Source organism: Panulirus ornatus, chromosome 15, assembly GCF_036320965.1.
Source record: "Panulirus ornatus isolate Po-2019 chromosome 15, ASM3632096v1, whole genome shotgun sequence".
In the NCBI taxonomy this organism is placed as follows: Eukaryota; Metazoa; Arthropoda; class Malacostraca; order Decapoda; family Palinuridae; genus Panulirus; species Panulirus ornatus.
Window position 1 is genome coordinate 46,133,727 of NC_092238.1, and position 18,736 is coordinate 46,152,462.

General features: G+C 41.2%; 2 protein-coding genes across 4 annotated transcripts in view; both read left to right on the forward strand.

Annotated features, from left to right (window-relative positions):
* Nucleotides 1-10,405, forward strand: part of LOC139753880 (large ribosomal subunit protein mL46-like) — a 192,631-nt gene extending 182,226 nt beyond the window's left edge. The window contains exon 4 of the mRNA XM_071670836.1: nt 9,524-10,405. Coding sequence (XP_071526937.1) covers nt 9,524-10,298 — 775 coding nt within the window. The 3' untranslated portion in view covers nt 10,299-10,405. The remainder of the gene's footprint in view (nt 1-9,523) is intronic.
* The window catches only part of LOC139753870 (opioid-binding protein/cell adhesion molecule homolog), an 842,066-nt gene that overhangs the window by 404,570 nt on the left and 418,760 nt on the right, over nt 1-18,736 (forward strand). The gene's annotated exons all lie outside the window — the stretch shown is intronic.

Below are 18,736 nucleotides of genomic sequence, written 5' to 3' on the forward strand. Positions count from 1 at the left end.
CGGTCACCATACACCTGGGTCAACACATACCACGGTCACCATACACCTGGGTCAACACGCGCCACGGTCACCATACACCTGGGTCAACACATGCCACGGTCACCATTCACCTAGGTCAACACATACCACGGTCACCATACACCTGGGTCAACAAACGCCACGGTCACCATACACCTGGGTCAAGACACACAACGGTCACCATACACCTGGATCAACACACACCACGGTCACCATACACGTGAGTTAACACACGCCTGGGTCACCATACACCTGGGTCAACACACGCCACGGTCACCATACACATGAGTCAACACACGCCACGATCACCATACACCTGGGTCAACACACGCCACGGTCACCATACACCTGGGTCAAGACACACAACGGTCACCATACACCTGGGTCAACACACACCACGGTCACCATACACATGAGTTAACACACGCCTGGGTCACCATACACCTGGGTCAACACACGCCACGGTCACCATACACCTGGGTCAACACACGCCACGATCACCATACACCTGGGTCAACACACGCCACGGTCACCATACACCTGGGTCAAGACACACAACGGTCACCATACACCTGGGTCAACACACGCCTGGGTCACCATACACCTGGGTCAACACACGCCACGGTCACCATTCACCTGGGTCAACACACGCCACGGTCACCATACACCTGGGTCAACACACGCCAAGGTCACCATACACCTGGGTCAGCACACGCCATGGTCACCATACACCTGGTTCAACACACGCCACGGTCACCATACACCTGGGTCAACACACGCCACGGTCACCATACACCTGGGTCAAGACACACAACGGTCACCATACACCTGGGTCAACACACGCCACGGTCACCATACACCTGGGTCAACACATACCACGGTCACCATACACCTGTGTCAACACACGCCATGGTCACCATACACCTGTGTCAACACACGCCATGGTCACCATACACCTGGGTCAACACATGCCACGGTCACCATACACCTGTGTCAACACACGCCATGGTCACCATACACCTGGGTCAACACACGCCACGGTCACCATACACCTGGGTCAACACACGCCATGGTCACCATACACCTGGGTCAACACACGCCACGGTCACCATACACCTGGGTCAACACACGCCACGGTCACCATACACCTGGGTCAACACATGCCACGGTCACCATACACCTGTGTCAACACACGCCATGGTCACCATACACCTGGGTCAACACACGCCACGGTCACCATACACCTGGGTCAACACACGCCATGGTCACCATACACCTGGGTCAACACACGCCACGGTCACCATACACCTGGGTCAACACACGCCACGGTCACCATACACCTGGGTCTACACATACCACGGTCACCATACACCTGGGTCAACACACGCCACGGTCACCATACACCTGGGTCAATACACGCCATGGTCACCATACACCTGGGTCAACACACGCCACGGTCACCATACACCTGGGTCAACACACGCCACGGTCACCATACACCTGGGTCTACACATACCACGGTCACCATACACCTGGGTCAACACACGCCACGGTCACCATACACCTGGGTCAACACACGCCACGGTCACCATTCACCTAGGTCAACACATACCACGGTCACCATACACCTGGGTCAACACACGCCACGGTCACCATACACCTGGGTCAAGACACACAACGGTCACCATACACCTGGGTCAACACACACCACGGTCACCATAAACCTGGGTCAACACACGCCTGGGTCACCATACACCTGGGTCAACACACGCCACGGTCACCATACACATGAGTCAACACACGCCACGATCACCATACACCTGGGTCAACACACGCCACGGTCACCATACACCTGGGTCAAGACACACAACGGTCACCATACACCTGGGTCAACACACGCCTGGGTCACCATACACCTGGGTCAACACACGCCACGGTCACCATACACCTGGGTCAACACACGTCACGGTCACTATACACCTGGGTTAACACACGCCACGGTCACCACACACCTGGGTCAACACACGCCACGGTCACCATACCTGGGTCAACACACGCCATGGTCATCATACACCTGGGTCACTACACATACCTGGATTACTTCACCTTGGGTCACTACACACATTTGGGACACCACACACCTGGGTCACCATACACTTGACTCACCACACATCTAGGTTATTGCATACCTGGGTCATTGACGGTGGAGAAGGACATTGCAAAACTGGATGTCCACACACCTGAGTCACAATATATCTAAGTTGCTATACACTTGAGTCACCACACATCTGGATCATTATACACCTGGGTCATACACAAGGGCTATTACAAAACTGGGTCACTACAGATCTGGGTCACCATACACAAGCGGCTTTATGAGCTATGATCTGTAATGTATTACAGCAATATAAACCTCATTAAACTACACATATTCCTCAAAATGTCAACCATGAAAGTGATTCCAATTGTTGTAGAAATAAAGCTCTTTATCACAATAATCCTCTCGGAAAAAAAAAAATGATATCCCTTACGGGTGTTGTTTTCTTTAGGCCTTTTCCTGTCCTCCTTAACATAACCCTCGACAATGGCTTTGTCTCCGAGCTGGATATAGGCTTAAGGCCTGGAGATCCCAGGGGGACACCAGCATACAGGACGTACCTACGTGGTTCACCGACACAGGTCTACTGCTACTGGACTTCTAACTCTTTTGTTTTCATTCCAGATTCTCAGCTTTTCAGTCTGGCCTTTATTCTTTTTAGGTTGCTGTTGAGTTGGGCGTCTCGGTGACAATGACTAATTAGACAAGAGTGTGTTGGTTGTAAAGAGAGTTTCAGAGTCTCTGTCTATATCCAGATCATTTGTTGAGGTGTGAATAAAGTGTCGAGTTATGAAATACTATATTCCAGTTAGTACTGGCTCTATGGTTGATTTTCCACTTGTTTTCTGCCTATTTCATATGGACAGCAACTGGGTTACTCTCTGAGGCTAAATCAAGCTGAGGTGTGTTTTCTTTTAACCTGAACCCGTAAGAGAGAAGATATGTACCCTTGAACACAACGGCACTCTTGGATACGATTGCTTGGTCCTTGACATGACACGACGACGAGACTGTATGATAGCTTGGCCCTTGACATGACTGTATCCAAGGTCACGACACACGCAAGATTAGTAACATCATGTTAAAAGTATCACTGTTGATTTTTGACATGAAAACATCATTTGTCATGACTTCATTCTCCCTATCTGTGTTAATTCTTAGATGATTAATGGTTGTCTGAGTCTGGCCTCATCGTCGCCCTCAGAAGGTTGATCTAAAGGGATTGTCTTCAATCATTAGCCACCACCAGGCATGTTAGGGGAAGTCTAATGAATCTCAAGCGCGCTTGAATTAGTTGGCATTGGTTTGGTTATCAGGTTTTGCATAGGAACAGTCTGGGTTCTAATAGAGAAAACTTTTAAGTCGTTTTAAGTCATTTATGCTACGAGTATAATTAAAAGAAATTGTCGTCCACCTGCATAAGAGGAAATGTATTTCTATCTTCATACATAAAAAGAAGTCAAGCTGTGCCGGTAGCCCACAGCTTAGACAGCTCTTCACCCTCCATTTAAGTCTCGCCTGCCGATGGATATCTTACTTAGTCTTGGATATATACATATATATATATATATATATATATATATATATATATATATATATATATATATATATATATATATATATATATATATATATATATATATATATATGTTTTTATATATATGTATATATATATATATATATATATATATATATATATATATATATATATATATATATATATATATATATATATATATATATATATATATATATATATATGTTTTTATATATATGTATATATATATATATTTTTTTTTTTTTTTTTTTTTTATAATTTGTCGCTGTCTCCCGCGTTTGCGAGGTAGCGCAAGGAAACAAACGAAAGAAATGGCCCAACCCCCCCCATACACATGTACATACACACGTCCACACACGCAAATATACATACCTACACAGCCTTCCATGGTTTACCCCAGACGCTTCACATGCCTTGATTCAATCCACTGACAGCACGTCAACCCCTGTATACCACATCGCTCCAATTCACTCTATTCCTTGCCCTCCTTTCACCCTCCTGCATGTTCAGGCCCCGATCACACAAAATCCTTTTCACTCCATCTTTCCACCTCCAATTTGGTCTCCCTCTTCTCCTCGTTCCCTCCACCTCCGACACATATATCCTCTTGGTCAATCTTTCCTCACTCATTCTCTCCATGTGCCCAAACCATTTCAAAACACCCTCTTCTGCTCTCTCAACCACGCTCTTTTTATTTCCACACATCTCTCTTACCCTTACGTTACTTACTCGATCAAACCACCTCACACCACACATTGTCCTCAAACATCTCATTTCCAGCACGTCCATCCTCCTGCGCACAACTCTATCCATAGCCCACGCCTCGCAACCATACAACATTGTTGGAACCACTATTCCCTCAAACATACCCATTTTTGCTTTCCGGGATAATGTTCTCGACTTCCACACATTTTTCAAGGCTCCCAAAATTTTCGCCCCCTCCCCCACCCTATGATCCACTTCCGCTTCCATGGTTCCATCCGCTGACAGATCCACTCCCAGATATCTAAAACACTTCACTTCCTCCAGCCTCTCACCATTCAAACTCACCTCCCAATTGACTTGACCCTCAACCCTACTGTACCTAATAACCTTGCTCTTATTAACATTTACTCTTAACTTTCTTCTTCCACACACTTTACCAAACTCCGTCACCAGCTTCTGCAGTTTCTCACATGAATCCGCCACCAGCGCTGTATCATCAGCGAACAACAACTGACTCACTTCCCAAGCTCTCTCATCCCCAACAGACTTCATACTTGCCCCTCTTTCCAAAACTCTTGCATTTACCTCCCTAACAACCCCATCCATAAACAAATTAAACAACCATGGAGACATCACACACCCCTGCCGCAAACCTACATTCACTGAGAACCAATCACTTTCCTCTCTTCCTACACGTACACATGCCTTACATCCTCGATAAAAACTTTTCACTGCTTCTAACAACTTGCCTCCCACACCATATATTCTTAATACCTTCCATATATATATATATATATATATATATATATATATATATATATATATATATATATATATATATATATATATATATATATATATATATATATATATATATATATATATATACATGTGTTTATATATATGTTTATATATATATATATATATATATATATATATATATATATATATATATATATATATATATATATATATATATATATATATATATATATATATATATATATATATATATACATATATATATGGATTTGTATGTAGCATTTATGGATCTGGAGAAGGCATATGATAGAGTTGATAGAGATGCTCTGTGGAAGGTATTGAGAATATATGGTGTGGGAGGCAAGTTGTTAGAAGCAGTGAAAAGTTTTTATCGAGGATGTAAGGCATGTGTTCGTGTAGGAAGAGAGGAAAGTGATTGGTTCTCAGTGAATGTAGGTTTGCGGCAGGGGTGTGTGATGTCTCCATGGTTGTTTAATTTGTTTATGGATGGGGTTGTTAGGGAGGTGAATGCAAGAGTTTTGGAAAGAGGGGCAAGTATGAAGTCTGTTGGGGATGAGAGAGCTTGGGAAGTGAGTCAGTTGTTGTTCGCTGATGATACAGCGCTGGTGGCTGATTCATGTGAGAAACTGCAGAAGCTGGTGACTGAGTTTGGTAAAGTGTGTGAAAGAAGAAAGTTAAGAGTAAATGTGAATAAGAGCAAGGTAATTAGGTACAGTAGGGTTGAGGGTCAAGTCAATTGGGAGGTAAGTTTGAATGGAGAAAAACTGGAGGAAGTAAAGTGTCTTAGATATCTGGGAGTGGATCTGGCAGCGGTTGGAACCATGGAAGCGGAAGTGGATCATAGGGTGGGGGAGGGGGCGAAAATCCTGGGAGCCTTGAAGAATGTGTGGAAGTCGAGAACATTATCTCGGAAAGCAAAAATGGGTATGTTTGAAGGAATAATGGTTCCAACAGTGTTGTATGGTTGCGAGGCGTGGGCTATGGATAGAGTTGTGCGCAGGAGGATGGATGTGCTGGAAATGAGATGTATGAGGACAATGTGTTGTGTGAGGTGGTTTGATCGAGTAAGTAACGTAAGGGTAAGAGAGATGTGTGGAAATAAAAAGAGCGTGGTTGAGAGAGCAGAAGAGGGTGTTTTGAAATGGTTTGGGCACATGGAGAGAATGAGTGAGGAAAGATTGACCAAGAGGATATATGTGTCGGAGGTGGAGGGAACGAGGAGAAGTGGGAGACCAAATTGGAGGTGGAAAGATGGAGTGAAAAAGATTTTGTGTGATCGGGGCCTGAACATGCAGGAGGGTGAAAGGCGGGCAAGGAATAGAGTGAATTGGATCGATGTGGTATACCGGGGTTGACGTGCTGTCAGTGGATTGAATCAGGGCATGTGAAGCGTCTGGGGTAAACCATGGAAAGCTGTGTAGGTATGTATATTTGCGTGTGTGGACGTATGTATATACATGTGTATGGGGGTGGGTTGGGCCATTTCTTTCGTCTGTTTCCTTGCGCTACCTCGCAAACGCGGGAGACAGCTACAAAGCAAAAAAAAAAAAAAAAAAAAAAAAAAATATATATATATATATATATATATATATATATATATATATATATATATATATATATATATATATATATATATATGTTAGAGCGTTTAGTCACCCTTGCCGTCTCAATTACTACAAAATGAAAAATCTCCAAAAATTTAGTGTCTTTTCGACGGTATGATCCAAGTCCATGATAATTCATGATGCTTTTGATTGAATCTTTCTTTCCTCTTAATGGTTGAAGCTGCTGTAGCTTGTCCATCCTGTAACACGAAAAACCCTCTAGGCAAAGGGTAGCAGAGGATGACAAAGTCTGCTAATCCTAGGAAAAGGATTGAGAGAGGAAGAGGGAGGAGGGGTAGATAAAATGGCGAGGAGCATAAAGCTAAGAGAACTTTGAAATTACAAAGGCGGGAAGAATACGTGAGCCGTAGGGGAAAATAATGCAATCCTGTTTCCTCTGTAACGAAAGAGACGTGTGGAATGAGAAAAGGGTGATAAATGAGAAAGACGTAGAATAAAGGGCGGAAAATGGTATAGAAGCCACTTGTAAAGAGACGTAAAGCTTATAAGCTGGGGTTGCCAAAGATGGGAATATGTAAAGAGGATAAAAGACAATGGACCAATCTGTGTTTGCAAAGGACACAAAAAGGAAGACGTTTTAAACAAACGCTAAAGGGTAAAAGCTACAGAGCAGGCATGAAAGGTGAATACACAATATGATAAGAATGAATGTTGTAGAGAAATATTGCAAGTTTGTTACAGGCAGTTTGTATCACAAAGAGAAAGAAACACAACACCTACATTAAAAGCGAATGAATTTCCTACACTGCGCCATAAACTGCCTGTTTCTTTCTCTTCACATAATCCACAACATTTGCCCCTTTGAAGTTTGGTAAAGTGTGTGGAAGAAGAAACTTAATAGTAAATGTGAATAAGAGCAAGGTTATTAGGTACAGTAGGGTTGAAGGTCAACTCAATTGGGAGGTGAGTTTGAATGGAGAAAAACTGGAGGAAGTGAAGTGTTTTAGATATCTGGGAGTGGATCTGGCAGCGGATGGAACCATGGAAGCGGAAGTGGATCATAGGGTGGGGGAGGGGGCGAAAATTCTGGGGGCCTTGAAGAATGTGTGGAAGTCGAGAACATTATCTCGGAAAGCGAAAATGGGTATGTTTGAAGGAATAGTGGTTCCAACAAAGTTGTATGGTTGCGAGGCGTGGGCTATGGATAGAGTTGTGCGCAGGAGGATGGATGTGCTGGAAATGAGATGTTTGAGGACAATGTGTGGTGTGAGGTGGTTTGATCGAGTGAGTAACGTAAGGGTAAGAGAGATGTGTGGAAATAAAAAGAGCGTGGTTGAGAGAGCAGAAGAGGGTGTTTTGAAGTGGTTTGGGCACATGGAGAGAATGAGTGAGGAAAGATTGACCAAGAGGATATATGTGTCGGAGGTGGAGGGAACGAGGAGAAGAGGGAGACCAAATTGGAGGTGGAAAGATGGAGTGAAAAAGATTTTGTGTGATCGGGGCCTGAACATGCAGGAGGGTGAAAGGAGGGCAAGGAATAGAGTGAATTGGAGCGATGTGGTATACCGGGGTTGACGTGCTGTCAGTGGATTGAATCAAGGCATGTGAAGCGTCTGGGGTAAACCATGGAAAGCTGTGTAGGTATGTATATTTGCGTGTGTGGACGTATGTATATACATGTGTATGGGGGGGGGGGCCATTTCTTTCGTCTGTTTCCTTGCGCTACCTCGCAAACGCGGGAGACAGCGACAAAGTATAATAAAAAAGAAAAAAAAAAAAAAAAAAAAATATATATATATATATATATATATATATATATATATATATATATATATATATATATATATATATATATATATATATATATATATATAAATATGCATATATATATATATATATATATATATATATATATATATATATATATATATATATATATATATATATATATATTATATATATATATATATATATATATATATATATATATATATATATATATAATATATATATATATATATATATATATATATATATATATATATATATATATATATATATATATATATTATCCCTGGGGATAGGGGATTAAGAATACTTCCCACGTATTCCCTGCGTGTCGTAGAAGGCGACTAAAAGGGGAGGGAGCGGGGGGCTGGAAATCCTCCCCTCTCGTTTTTTTTTTTTTTTTTTTTTTTTTTTTTTTTTTTTTTTTCAAAAGAAGGAACAGAGAATTGGGCCCGGTGAGGGTATTCCCTCAAAGGCCCAGTCCTCTGTTCTTAACGCTACCTCGCTAATGCGGGAAATGGCGAATAGTTTGAAAGAAAGAAAAGAAATATATATATATATATATATATATATATATATATATATATATATATATATATATATATATATATATATATAATATATATATATATATATATATATATATATATATATATATATATATATATATATATATATATATATATATATATGCATATATATGCATATATATATATATATATATATATATATATATATATATATATATATATATATATATATATATATATATATATATATATATATATATATATATATATATATACATATATATATTATTTTATATCTGTATTATACTTTGTCGCTGTCTCCCGCGTTAGCAAGGTAGCGCAAGGAAACAGACGAAAGAATGGCCCAACCCACCCACATGCACAAATACACGCACATATACATACCTATACGTCTCAAAGTATACATATCTATACACACACAGTCATATACATTTATACACGTGTACATATTCTATAGAATATTTACGAGACCAAAGAGTGGCTCTACTGCTGTAGGTACTAATGGAAAGTGGCAAATAGTGGGAGCAGCATGCATTACTCGCCCTCCAGTTGTTTCTTCACCACTGACTCCAATTGAACAGCAGTATTCTGAGATGCTTGCTGCAGTTGAAAAAGAAATGTCTCTCAGGAGTGATCACGAACTTCAACATGAACAGGACAGGATACGAGCTGAAGTCATAAAATCTGGAAAGTCAGAGGAAGTAGATCTTGAAGAAGCGGTCAAACAAACAGCTGTTGAATTTGAAGATGCATGTGTAGAGGAACTGAAGGCTTTTAAAGCTAGTATCACAGACCCTGGTGCTGATGACATCAAAGATCTGAGAAGCCTTAACCGGGCCCTGGAGAGGTCACTTGTTCTTGTGGTAAAACAAAAACTAGGAACCAACCATGAGTGGGTTTTCCCACAGACACCTTGGCTACCTGGAGAGACACTGAGACAGACTTGTGAGCGTATTGTTCGAGAGGCATGTGGAGATAATCTTAAAGTGAAGTTCCTTAGCAATGCTCCTTGTGGATTTTACAAATATAAATATCCAAAAAATGTTCGTAAGGATGGATTCATTGGTGCTAAGGTTTTCTTCTACAAGGGTCAAGTGAGAGACGCTAATGGATCTGTAGATCAAGGTCAGGACATCACAGAACATCAGTGGTTGACACAAGATGAATTAGATGATAAATTTAAGCAGTCTTATGCAAGATCCACTTCACAGTTTCTTTTGTCTGACAGATAAAGGTAGATTTGCTACCATGTTATAATATATATATATATATATATATATATATATATATATATATATATATATATATATATATATATATATATATATATATATATATATTATCCCTGGGGATAGGGGATTAAGAATACTTCCCACGTATTCCCTGCGTGTCGTAGAAGGCGACTAAAAGGGGAGGGAGCGGGGGGCTGGAAATCCTCCCCTCTCGTTTTTTTTTTTTTTTTTAATTTTCCAAAAGAAGGAACAGAGGGGGCCAGGTGAGGATATTCCGAAAAAGGCCCAGTCCTCTGTTCTTAACGCTACCTCGCTAATGCGGGAAATGGCGAATAGTTTGAAAAAAAAAAAATATATATATATATATATATATATATATATATATATATATATATATATATATATATATATATATATATATATATATATATATATATATGAGAGAAATTCCTTCAAAAACTCCTGTTTTTATTAGTATATGGCAGGTATTGAATTTACCGTCTTGCTCAACAGAAGTGTATAACAACCCACAACTGGGCCACCAAACATCTAGGCCATTATGTACATTGATCACCACATAAATGAGTCACCACACATATGGTCATCACACACCTTAGTGACCACACACCTCGGTCATCATATACTTGGGTCATCATATACCATGATCACCACACATCTGTGTCACCACAACTATGGTCGTCACCCACATGGATCGCCATATACCATGGTCACCATACACATGGGTCACCTTATACCATGGTCACCACACACCTGGGTCACCATATAGCATGGTCAATACACACCTGGGTCACCATATACCATGGTCACCACACACCTGGGTCACCGTATACCATGGTCACCATACACCTGGGTCACCATATACAATGGTCACCACACACCTGTGTCACCATATACCATGGTCACCACACACCTGGGTCACCATATACAATGGTCACCACACACCTGGGTCACCATATACCATAGTCACCACACACCTGGGTCACCATATACCATAGTCACCACACACCTGGGTCACCATATACCATGGTCACCACACACATTGGTCACCGTACACAATGGTCACCACACACCTGGGTCACCATATACCATGGTCACCACACACCTGGGTCACCATATACAATGGTCACCACACATCTGTGTCACCATATACCATGGTCACCACACACCTGGGTCACCATATACCATGGTCACCACACACATTGGTCACCGTACACAATGGTCACCACACACCTGGGTCACCATATACCATGGTCACCACACACATTGGTCACCATACACCATGGTCACTACACACCTGGGTCACCATATACCATGGTCGCCACACACATTGGTCACCATATACCATGGTCGCCACACACCTGGGTCACCATATACCATAGTCACCACACACCTGGGTCACCATATACCATAGTCACCACACACCTGGGTCACCATATACCATGGTCACCACACACCTGGGTCACCATATACCATAGTCACCACACACCTGGGTCACCATATACCATAGTCACCACACACCTGGGTCACCGTATAATATAGTCACCACACACCTGGGTCACCATATACCATGGTCACCACACACCTGGGTCACCATATACCATGGTCACCACACACCTGGGTCACCGTATAATATAGTCACCACACACCTGGGTCACCGTATACCATGGTCACCACACACCTGGGTCACCGTATAATATAGTCACCACACACCTGGGTCACCATATACCATGGTCACCACACACCTGGGTCACCGTATAATATAGTCACCACACACCTGGGTCACCATATACCATGGTCACCACACACCTGGGTCACCGTATAATATAGTCACCACACACCTGGGTCACCGTATACCATGGTCACCACACACCTTGGTCACCATTTACCATGGTCACCACACACCTGGGTCACCGTATGCCATGGTCACCACACACCTGGGTCACCGTATACCATGGTCACCACACACCTTGGTCACCATTTACCATGGTCACCACACACCTGGGTCACCGTATGCCATGGTCACCACACACCTGGGTCATCGATACTATAGTCACCACACGCCTGGGTCACCGTATACCATGGTCACCACACGCCTGGGTCACCATTTACCATGGTCACCACACGCCTGGGTCACCGTATACCATGGTCACCACACGCCTGGGTCACCATTTACCATGGTCACCACACGCCTGGGTCACCATTTACCATGGTCACCACACATCCCGGTCAGTCCACACAGGCGGGGGAAGGGTTGGCCTTGGCTTGAGGAGGGTAGGAAGGGAGATGGGGCTCGCCGTGAAGCTAATGACCCCAGGAGCTATAACGACCCAGAGTGGTATTTAGTGCAGGACGACGCCAGACTGGCTACGAGTCTTAGGGTATGACAGAGTTCATTAGATAGATATCGTGGGAAAGATACGAAAACACGTCCTGCAAAGTTGGTGTAAAAAATAAATGCATTCCTGTCTTATCAGTAGTACAACCTTTACATTTCTTTCTGAAAAGTCCAACTTAAAAATTGTCATTTGATCTTCTACTTAGCAGAAGTGGCAACATACACGGGAGCCATACCGTCAACAGATCAATGTCACTGACACACAAATGGCCAGCCAGGTGGAGCCAGTATCACTCTAAACGGGTCTGTTACTGGATTATTATTCGAAGCCTATAATGGAGGTCGCTAGAACCCACACTACGATGTACAGAATCGAAGCCTTTAATGGAGGTCGCTAGAACCCACACTACGATGTACAGAATCGAAGCCTTTAATGGAGGTCGCTAGAACCCACACTACGATGTACAGAATCCCTTAATGGCGTAGTCTTGTAGTGCACAGTGGGTTAGATCGTCTTTAAGACAAGAACAGAAAAATTCTAGCCAACAGATTGACGCCTACACGGCTTACTATAACCTTCGGAACTCAGAGGTACCACACAGGGTTTAGCGGTCGTCTCTTCTTAAAAGTTAGAACACAGAACGTTAGCAGATGTGAAGTATTATTTCTGTGTCCATCATACTGCTATGTTAGAATAAAAGTTGGAGCGTTTTGGTAGTTTTGTTTTAGCGCACCGTAGGGACGATGTGGTAGATTTATCGCTTGATTCTAATTAGTCTCTGAAATATTTGCGACCTCCAGAGGATATATACAACACAGTTAGGAAAGACTCGACAATATTTAAAAGACCTCGACTGCGCTCGACTGAGACGCTTATTTACACACAGTAACCTTGACCGTAGACTTTTTGCCTTCAGAAACATAGCGATGTGAGAGCCATTCTTTCTGTGTTATTCTCAGTATCTGGACTAAACTTTCTGACGTTCTCATATCCTGAGTTATGGTGGTAACAAACAGACAGACGCACGACGTTCATTGTGGGTAATAACAGCTATTAAGCATAATCCATGTGGTATTATTTTGCCCGGCGTAATGATCGTTGTTGAGCAGGTTTAGATCTCGTTGTTGGACAGGTTTAGATCTCTTCATAATATGATAATATTGCTGAAGTTTTCATTTCATTACTTCAGGGGTTCATTACTTCAAATGACACAACAAAGTCTCAAAACAGAATTATAAGAACGAGAAGGTGTTCTTTTCTTTTATACAGCGTGTGGATTTCTTTTCAACATTTTGATATATTACACGTCACCATATCTGGCACACAGGTGAGTGTTTGCCATAAAGGATAACGTCATCTGAACAGTCGGTGATCGAGCTGCTGGACGGGTCATAATACTTGATTTTTCGAGGTTGAAATTGTGGCAGGTAACCAGAAAGAATGAGCGGTAGTGGACTCGCCACTGCTGCAGATCGATGGGAGACCTAGTTATACAGGCCTGTTATTATGATGAGAACCCTCATTATGACCCTCTTTCTCTAATTACTGTATATGTAACCTCGACATCTGTTACACGAGGACCCAGCTAAGGGTTTAAAGCCGATGTGCAGTCCGCATCATCTCTTGTTAATCTACTTACGAAGTGAGCATCACCATTGGATTAAAACTTACGGATATAATCTTCAAGGGTAGACAGCAGCAGCCCAGATGGTACTGCTGTCCTGACTTAGTAGTGTTGAAGTGGGCTAGGCTTTTCGTTTCTTTAAATGCACCATACAACTCTCCTCCTTCTAGTGGCTTGCCGTCCTTATAGTCCTTATCATACCCTCCTTTTTCTTTGTAATAAACCACAAGTTTTTTCATAAGGCCTATAATTCGTCCCTTCTTAAAAACCAGTCTATTCTCTCTCTTAAAATACTCATAATATTTTCTTATTTTCTTCTTTCCATTAAAAGCCTAGCCTCGGCGAGGACTTCTGTCCGTGACTGGAGCCTTCAACTTTAAGAAAAATTACGAGAAAAAAAAATTGAAACCAAACTGGCAGGTGCTGTCTCTTCCACAGCTGAGCACCGTCAGTAGTAGAGAACTGTCGTCCTAGGAAAATTCTTTCGTCTGGCCCATTAGTGCTGTCGACCGGGAATACTTACTGCATGCCATAGATAAGCCCACACATGCAATGACTACAGTAACAGTGAATTTGACAAACGGTGCTGCTGTTCCTCGTTACCCTCAGAAAGCACAGGGTGGTAAGCACAACTAGAGCAACAGCCCTGAACCGCATAACCACGACGGCACGTCCCTTGAGCACGACGGTGGGATCCTTGAAGACCCTAATGTATGATGGCGTGACCTTTGGCCCCTTCTTTATAATGCATTTTCGAGACACATCCAACTCAAGTTACTCCTGTAAAGCTATATCATTAAGTTCATCTTACTCAAGTAACTCCCATAAACTCTTGTAAAGCCATCACGTTTCCGAACTCAAAGGAGAACAGAACTGGGTACAAAAGATTCTCACAAACATCCAAGAAGACACGAAGAGTTTGAGCCTAGTTGCTGCAAATATTTTTGCGAATGAACTCAAACTTCAAGCAACATAGTACTGTTTAAGACAGGATCGCGTGGCCCTTTTTTTCTATATTCTTGCACATCGTCTTCAGGAATCATAGACCCCGACTAGATTGATGTCACATGCTAATGTTGCGTCCTTTTTCACCAGCGTCACACCTAATGAACGACGCATTTCCTTCTTCGACATATATACCTCAGAACGCCTTCTACTGAAGAATTCTTGTTCGCTATACTATGAAAGGTTAAGAAGACTTGCGAATAGATAGTAGTTGCATCTCTGACAACTAAGATGAAATCATGAGTTATAGAGAAAATTCCCACATCGCTGATCACTCATATTTCAAGGTAGAACTAATTGTTCCTAGTATATAGGATATAGTCAAAACTTACCTTACCAACCTATGGGTCTTCCTCAGCACCAAGAAACGCAACCACGTCCGGAAAGCGGGACCAAAGGCCAAAGAGAATGTGATTAACATACTTCATTTTATTTATAGGGTGACTGCGAAACAGCTGAGGAGTGTGTGTTCACCATTTTCATTTTGGACAATGACGATCTTTCGATATTAATGCTGAAGAAATGAGTAGCGTCCGGAAAGGAAACGAAAAGTGTAACACGTATATATCTGGGGAGCTATAGTTTCATGTGGTTATTTGTCTGGTGAAGTGTAGTTTACGATGCATATTTTGTTTAGTAGGATGGGCTGCTTAGCGCTTGGCTGGATAGTCAATCATTCAGGGATATGGAAGGATGAAAACAGGAATCATGTCTCACAGATTTAGATCTTAGGGTGACAAGGGAATTCTTTGGGAAGGCAAGCTTTCTACTTTGAACAAGCAAGTGTCCTAATTGTCCGATACACAGGCCGATGATACAAAGGACAGTGATACACAGGGCAGTGATACACAGGGCAGTGATACACAGGGCATTGATACACAGGGCTGTGATACACATGATAGTGATACACAGCGTAGTGATACATAGGATAGTGATACACAGGGTAGTGATACACAGGATAGTGATGCACAGGGTAGTGATACACAAGATAGTGATACACAAGATAGTGATACACAGGATAGTGATACACAGGATAGTGATACACAAGATAGTGATACACAGGATAGTGATACACAAGATAGTGATACACAGGATAGTGATACACAGGATAGTGATACACAGGATAGTGATACACAAGATAGTGATACACAGGATAGTGATACACAGGATAGTGATACACAGGATAGTGATACACATGGTAGTGATACACAAGATAGTGATACACAGGTTAATGATACACAGGGTAGTGATACACAGGATAGTGATACACAGGGTAGTGATACACAGGATAATGATATACAGGGTAATGGTACACAGGATAGTGATACACAAGATAGTGATACACAGGATAGTGATACACAATATAGTGATACACAAGATAGTGATACACAGGGTAGTGATACACAGGATAGTAATGAATGTTTGTAGTTTTTTGTGTAACGTTAGGGTTTTGTAGTATCTGTAGTATAATTGTGAGATCATCCTTATGTGAAAGAATTTTCATGATACTGGATTGCGAGGGACGTAGGGAGGTTACGAAGAGGACTAGTGGGAAAAAGAATGCTCTTTGGGGTACCACACTGTAAGGAATGAGAGTTTTAGAGGCAGAGTGTTTGTGAACGACTCTGACTTGACAGCCGTCTGTGAAGTTGGCCAGCCATTTCTTCGCTGTTCTTGTGATAGGTGAGGTCACAAAACTCCTGTGTGAGACTATGTATGGAGACAGGATCGAATCGTTCGTTGATGTCTGTTGCCACTAGTTGTGTGCAAGGTGATGGTTGTAACTTTCTGAAGCTGTCGAGGGTGTGTTATGTGAGGTAAGTGTGCAGAGTGGTAGTGCGGTGTTTGGGTCAAAAGCCGAGCTGTGAAATTAGCTTTTTATCATTACCTATTATCACTGTCCAGAGAGGGACTTCACCATTCTAGCGGCCCCATTTCTTAAACTTTCTCCACACTAATAATATCTTTTAAACTATTGTATGCGTCCGCATTTTCAAACTCATCATAGTTTATTCCATTCATCTATTTGTCAATATACAATACAGTAGTTGCACTGGCGTTTGTTGCATGCAGATGCCTCTAAGAACTTGGCAATAACATCTTTGAATCAAGGCTTAAATACAACCCTGATGTGTAAGTCTTAAATAGGGGTAAACATCGGTGAGTAATTTGGTGATCTTTATTTGTGAGAAACCGCTGTGTCACTACTGCAAACACCAGCACCACCTCAGTAATGCAGTGCGTATTAGCAAACTAAAACTTTACTTAAAGGTAAGCATCTTTGAACATAAAAGAAAGTCTATTAGGACTAACAGGCACTTGTATAACCCATCGTACAGTACTATTCGTTGGCATGCGCAGAATGCCAACCACCCCATACAACCGGACTCGTTTTCAGGCATCACCACAATCTTTACCAGTACGGAGCACTCACTGATGGAGTCTCTACTGACCATAAAGGAAAGGCCCTCTTTAACGAGTAACGAAACACCTTTAAATCTCTTGTGTTATATAGATTGCTTTTAATTTTGTGTGATCATGTAAAAATTTAGTTTTTAATGTCATGTGGGGATATTATCATTGTATCTATGTACAGTTTTATCGCTTACTGTATGGATTTGCACGCGACGAACATTTATATGGATATCTGAGCTGTAGTAATACATATAATCAATATTTTTTAGCTACTGATACCCATCATTGTTTACTTTTCTGGTAATTTCGGGTACTGAACTGAGTTCTTACGCTATCTATAGTTTTGTTCGTAGTTTGCTTGATGATAGAATATGCATACTCCAAAACTTTCACGATTGAACAATTAAGCTGTTTCATCAGGTGTTCGCTTATTGTTCATCATATGTTTATATATATATATATATATATATATATATATATATATATATATATATATATATATATATATATATATATATATATATATATATATGTATATATATATATATACATATATATATATATATATATATATATATATATATATATATATATATATATATATATATATATATATATATATATATATATATATATGTATATATATATATATACATATATATATATATATATATATATATATATATATATATATATATATATATATATATATATATATATATATATATATATATATATATATCTTTCTTTCTTTTAAACTATTTGCCATTTCCCGCGTTGGCGAGGTAGCGTTAAGAACAGAGGACTGGGCCTTTTTTGGAATATCCTCACCTGGCCCCCTCTGTTCCTTCTTTTGGAAAATTAAAAAAAAAAACGAGAGGGGAGGATTTCCAGCCCCCCGCTCCCTCCCCTTTTAGTCGCCTTCTACGACACGCAGGGAATACGTGGGAAGTATTCTTAATCCCCTATCCCCAGGGATAATATATATATATATATATATATATATATATATATATATATATATATATATATATATA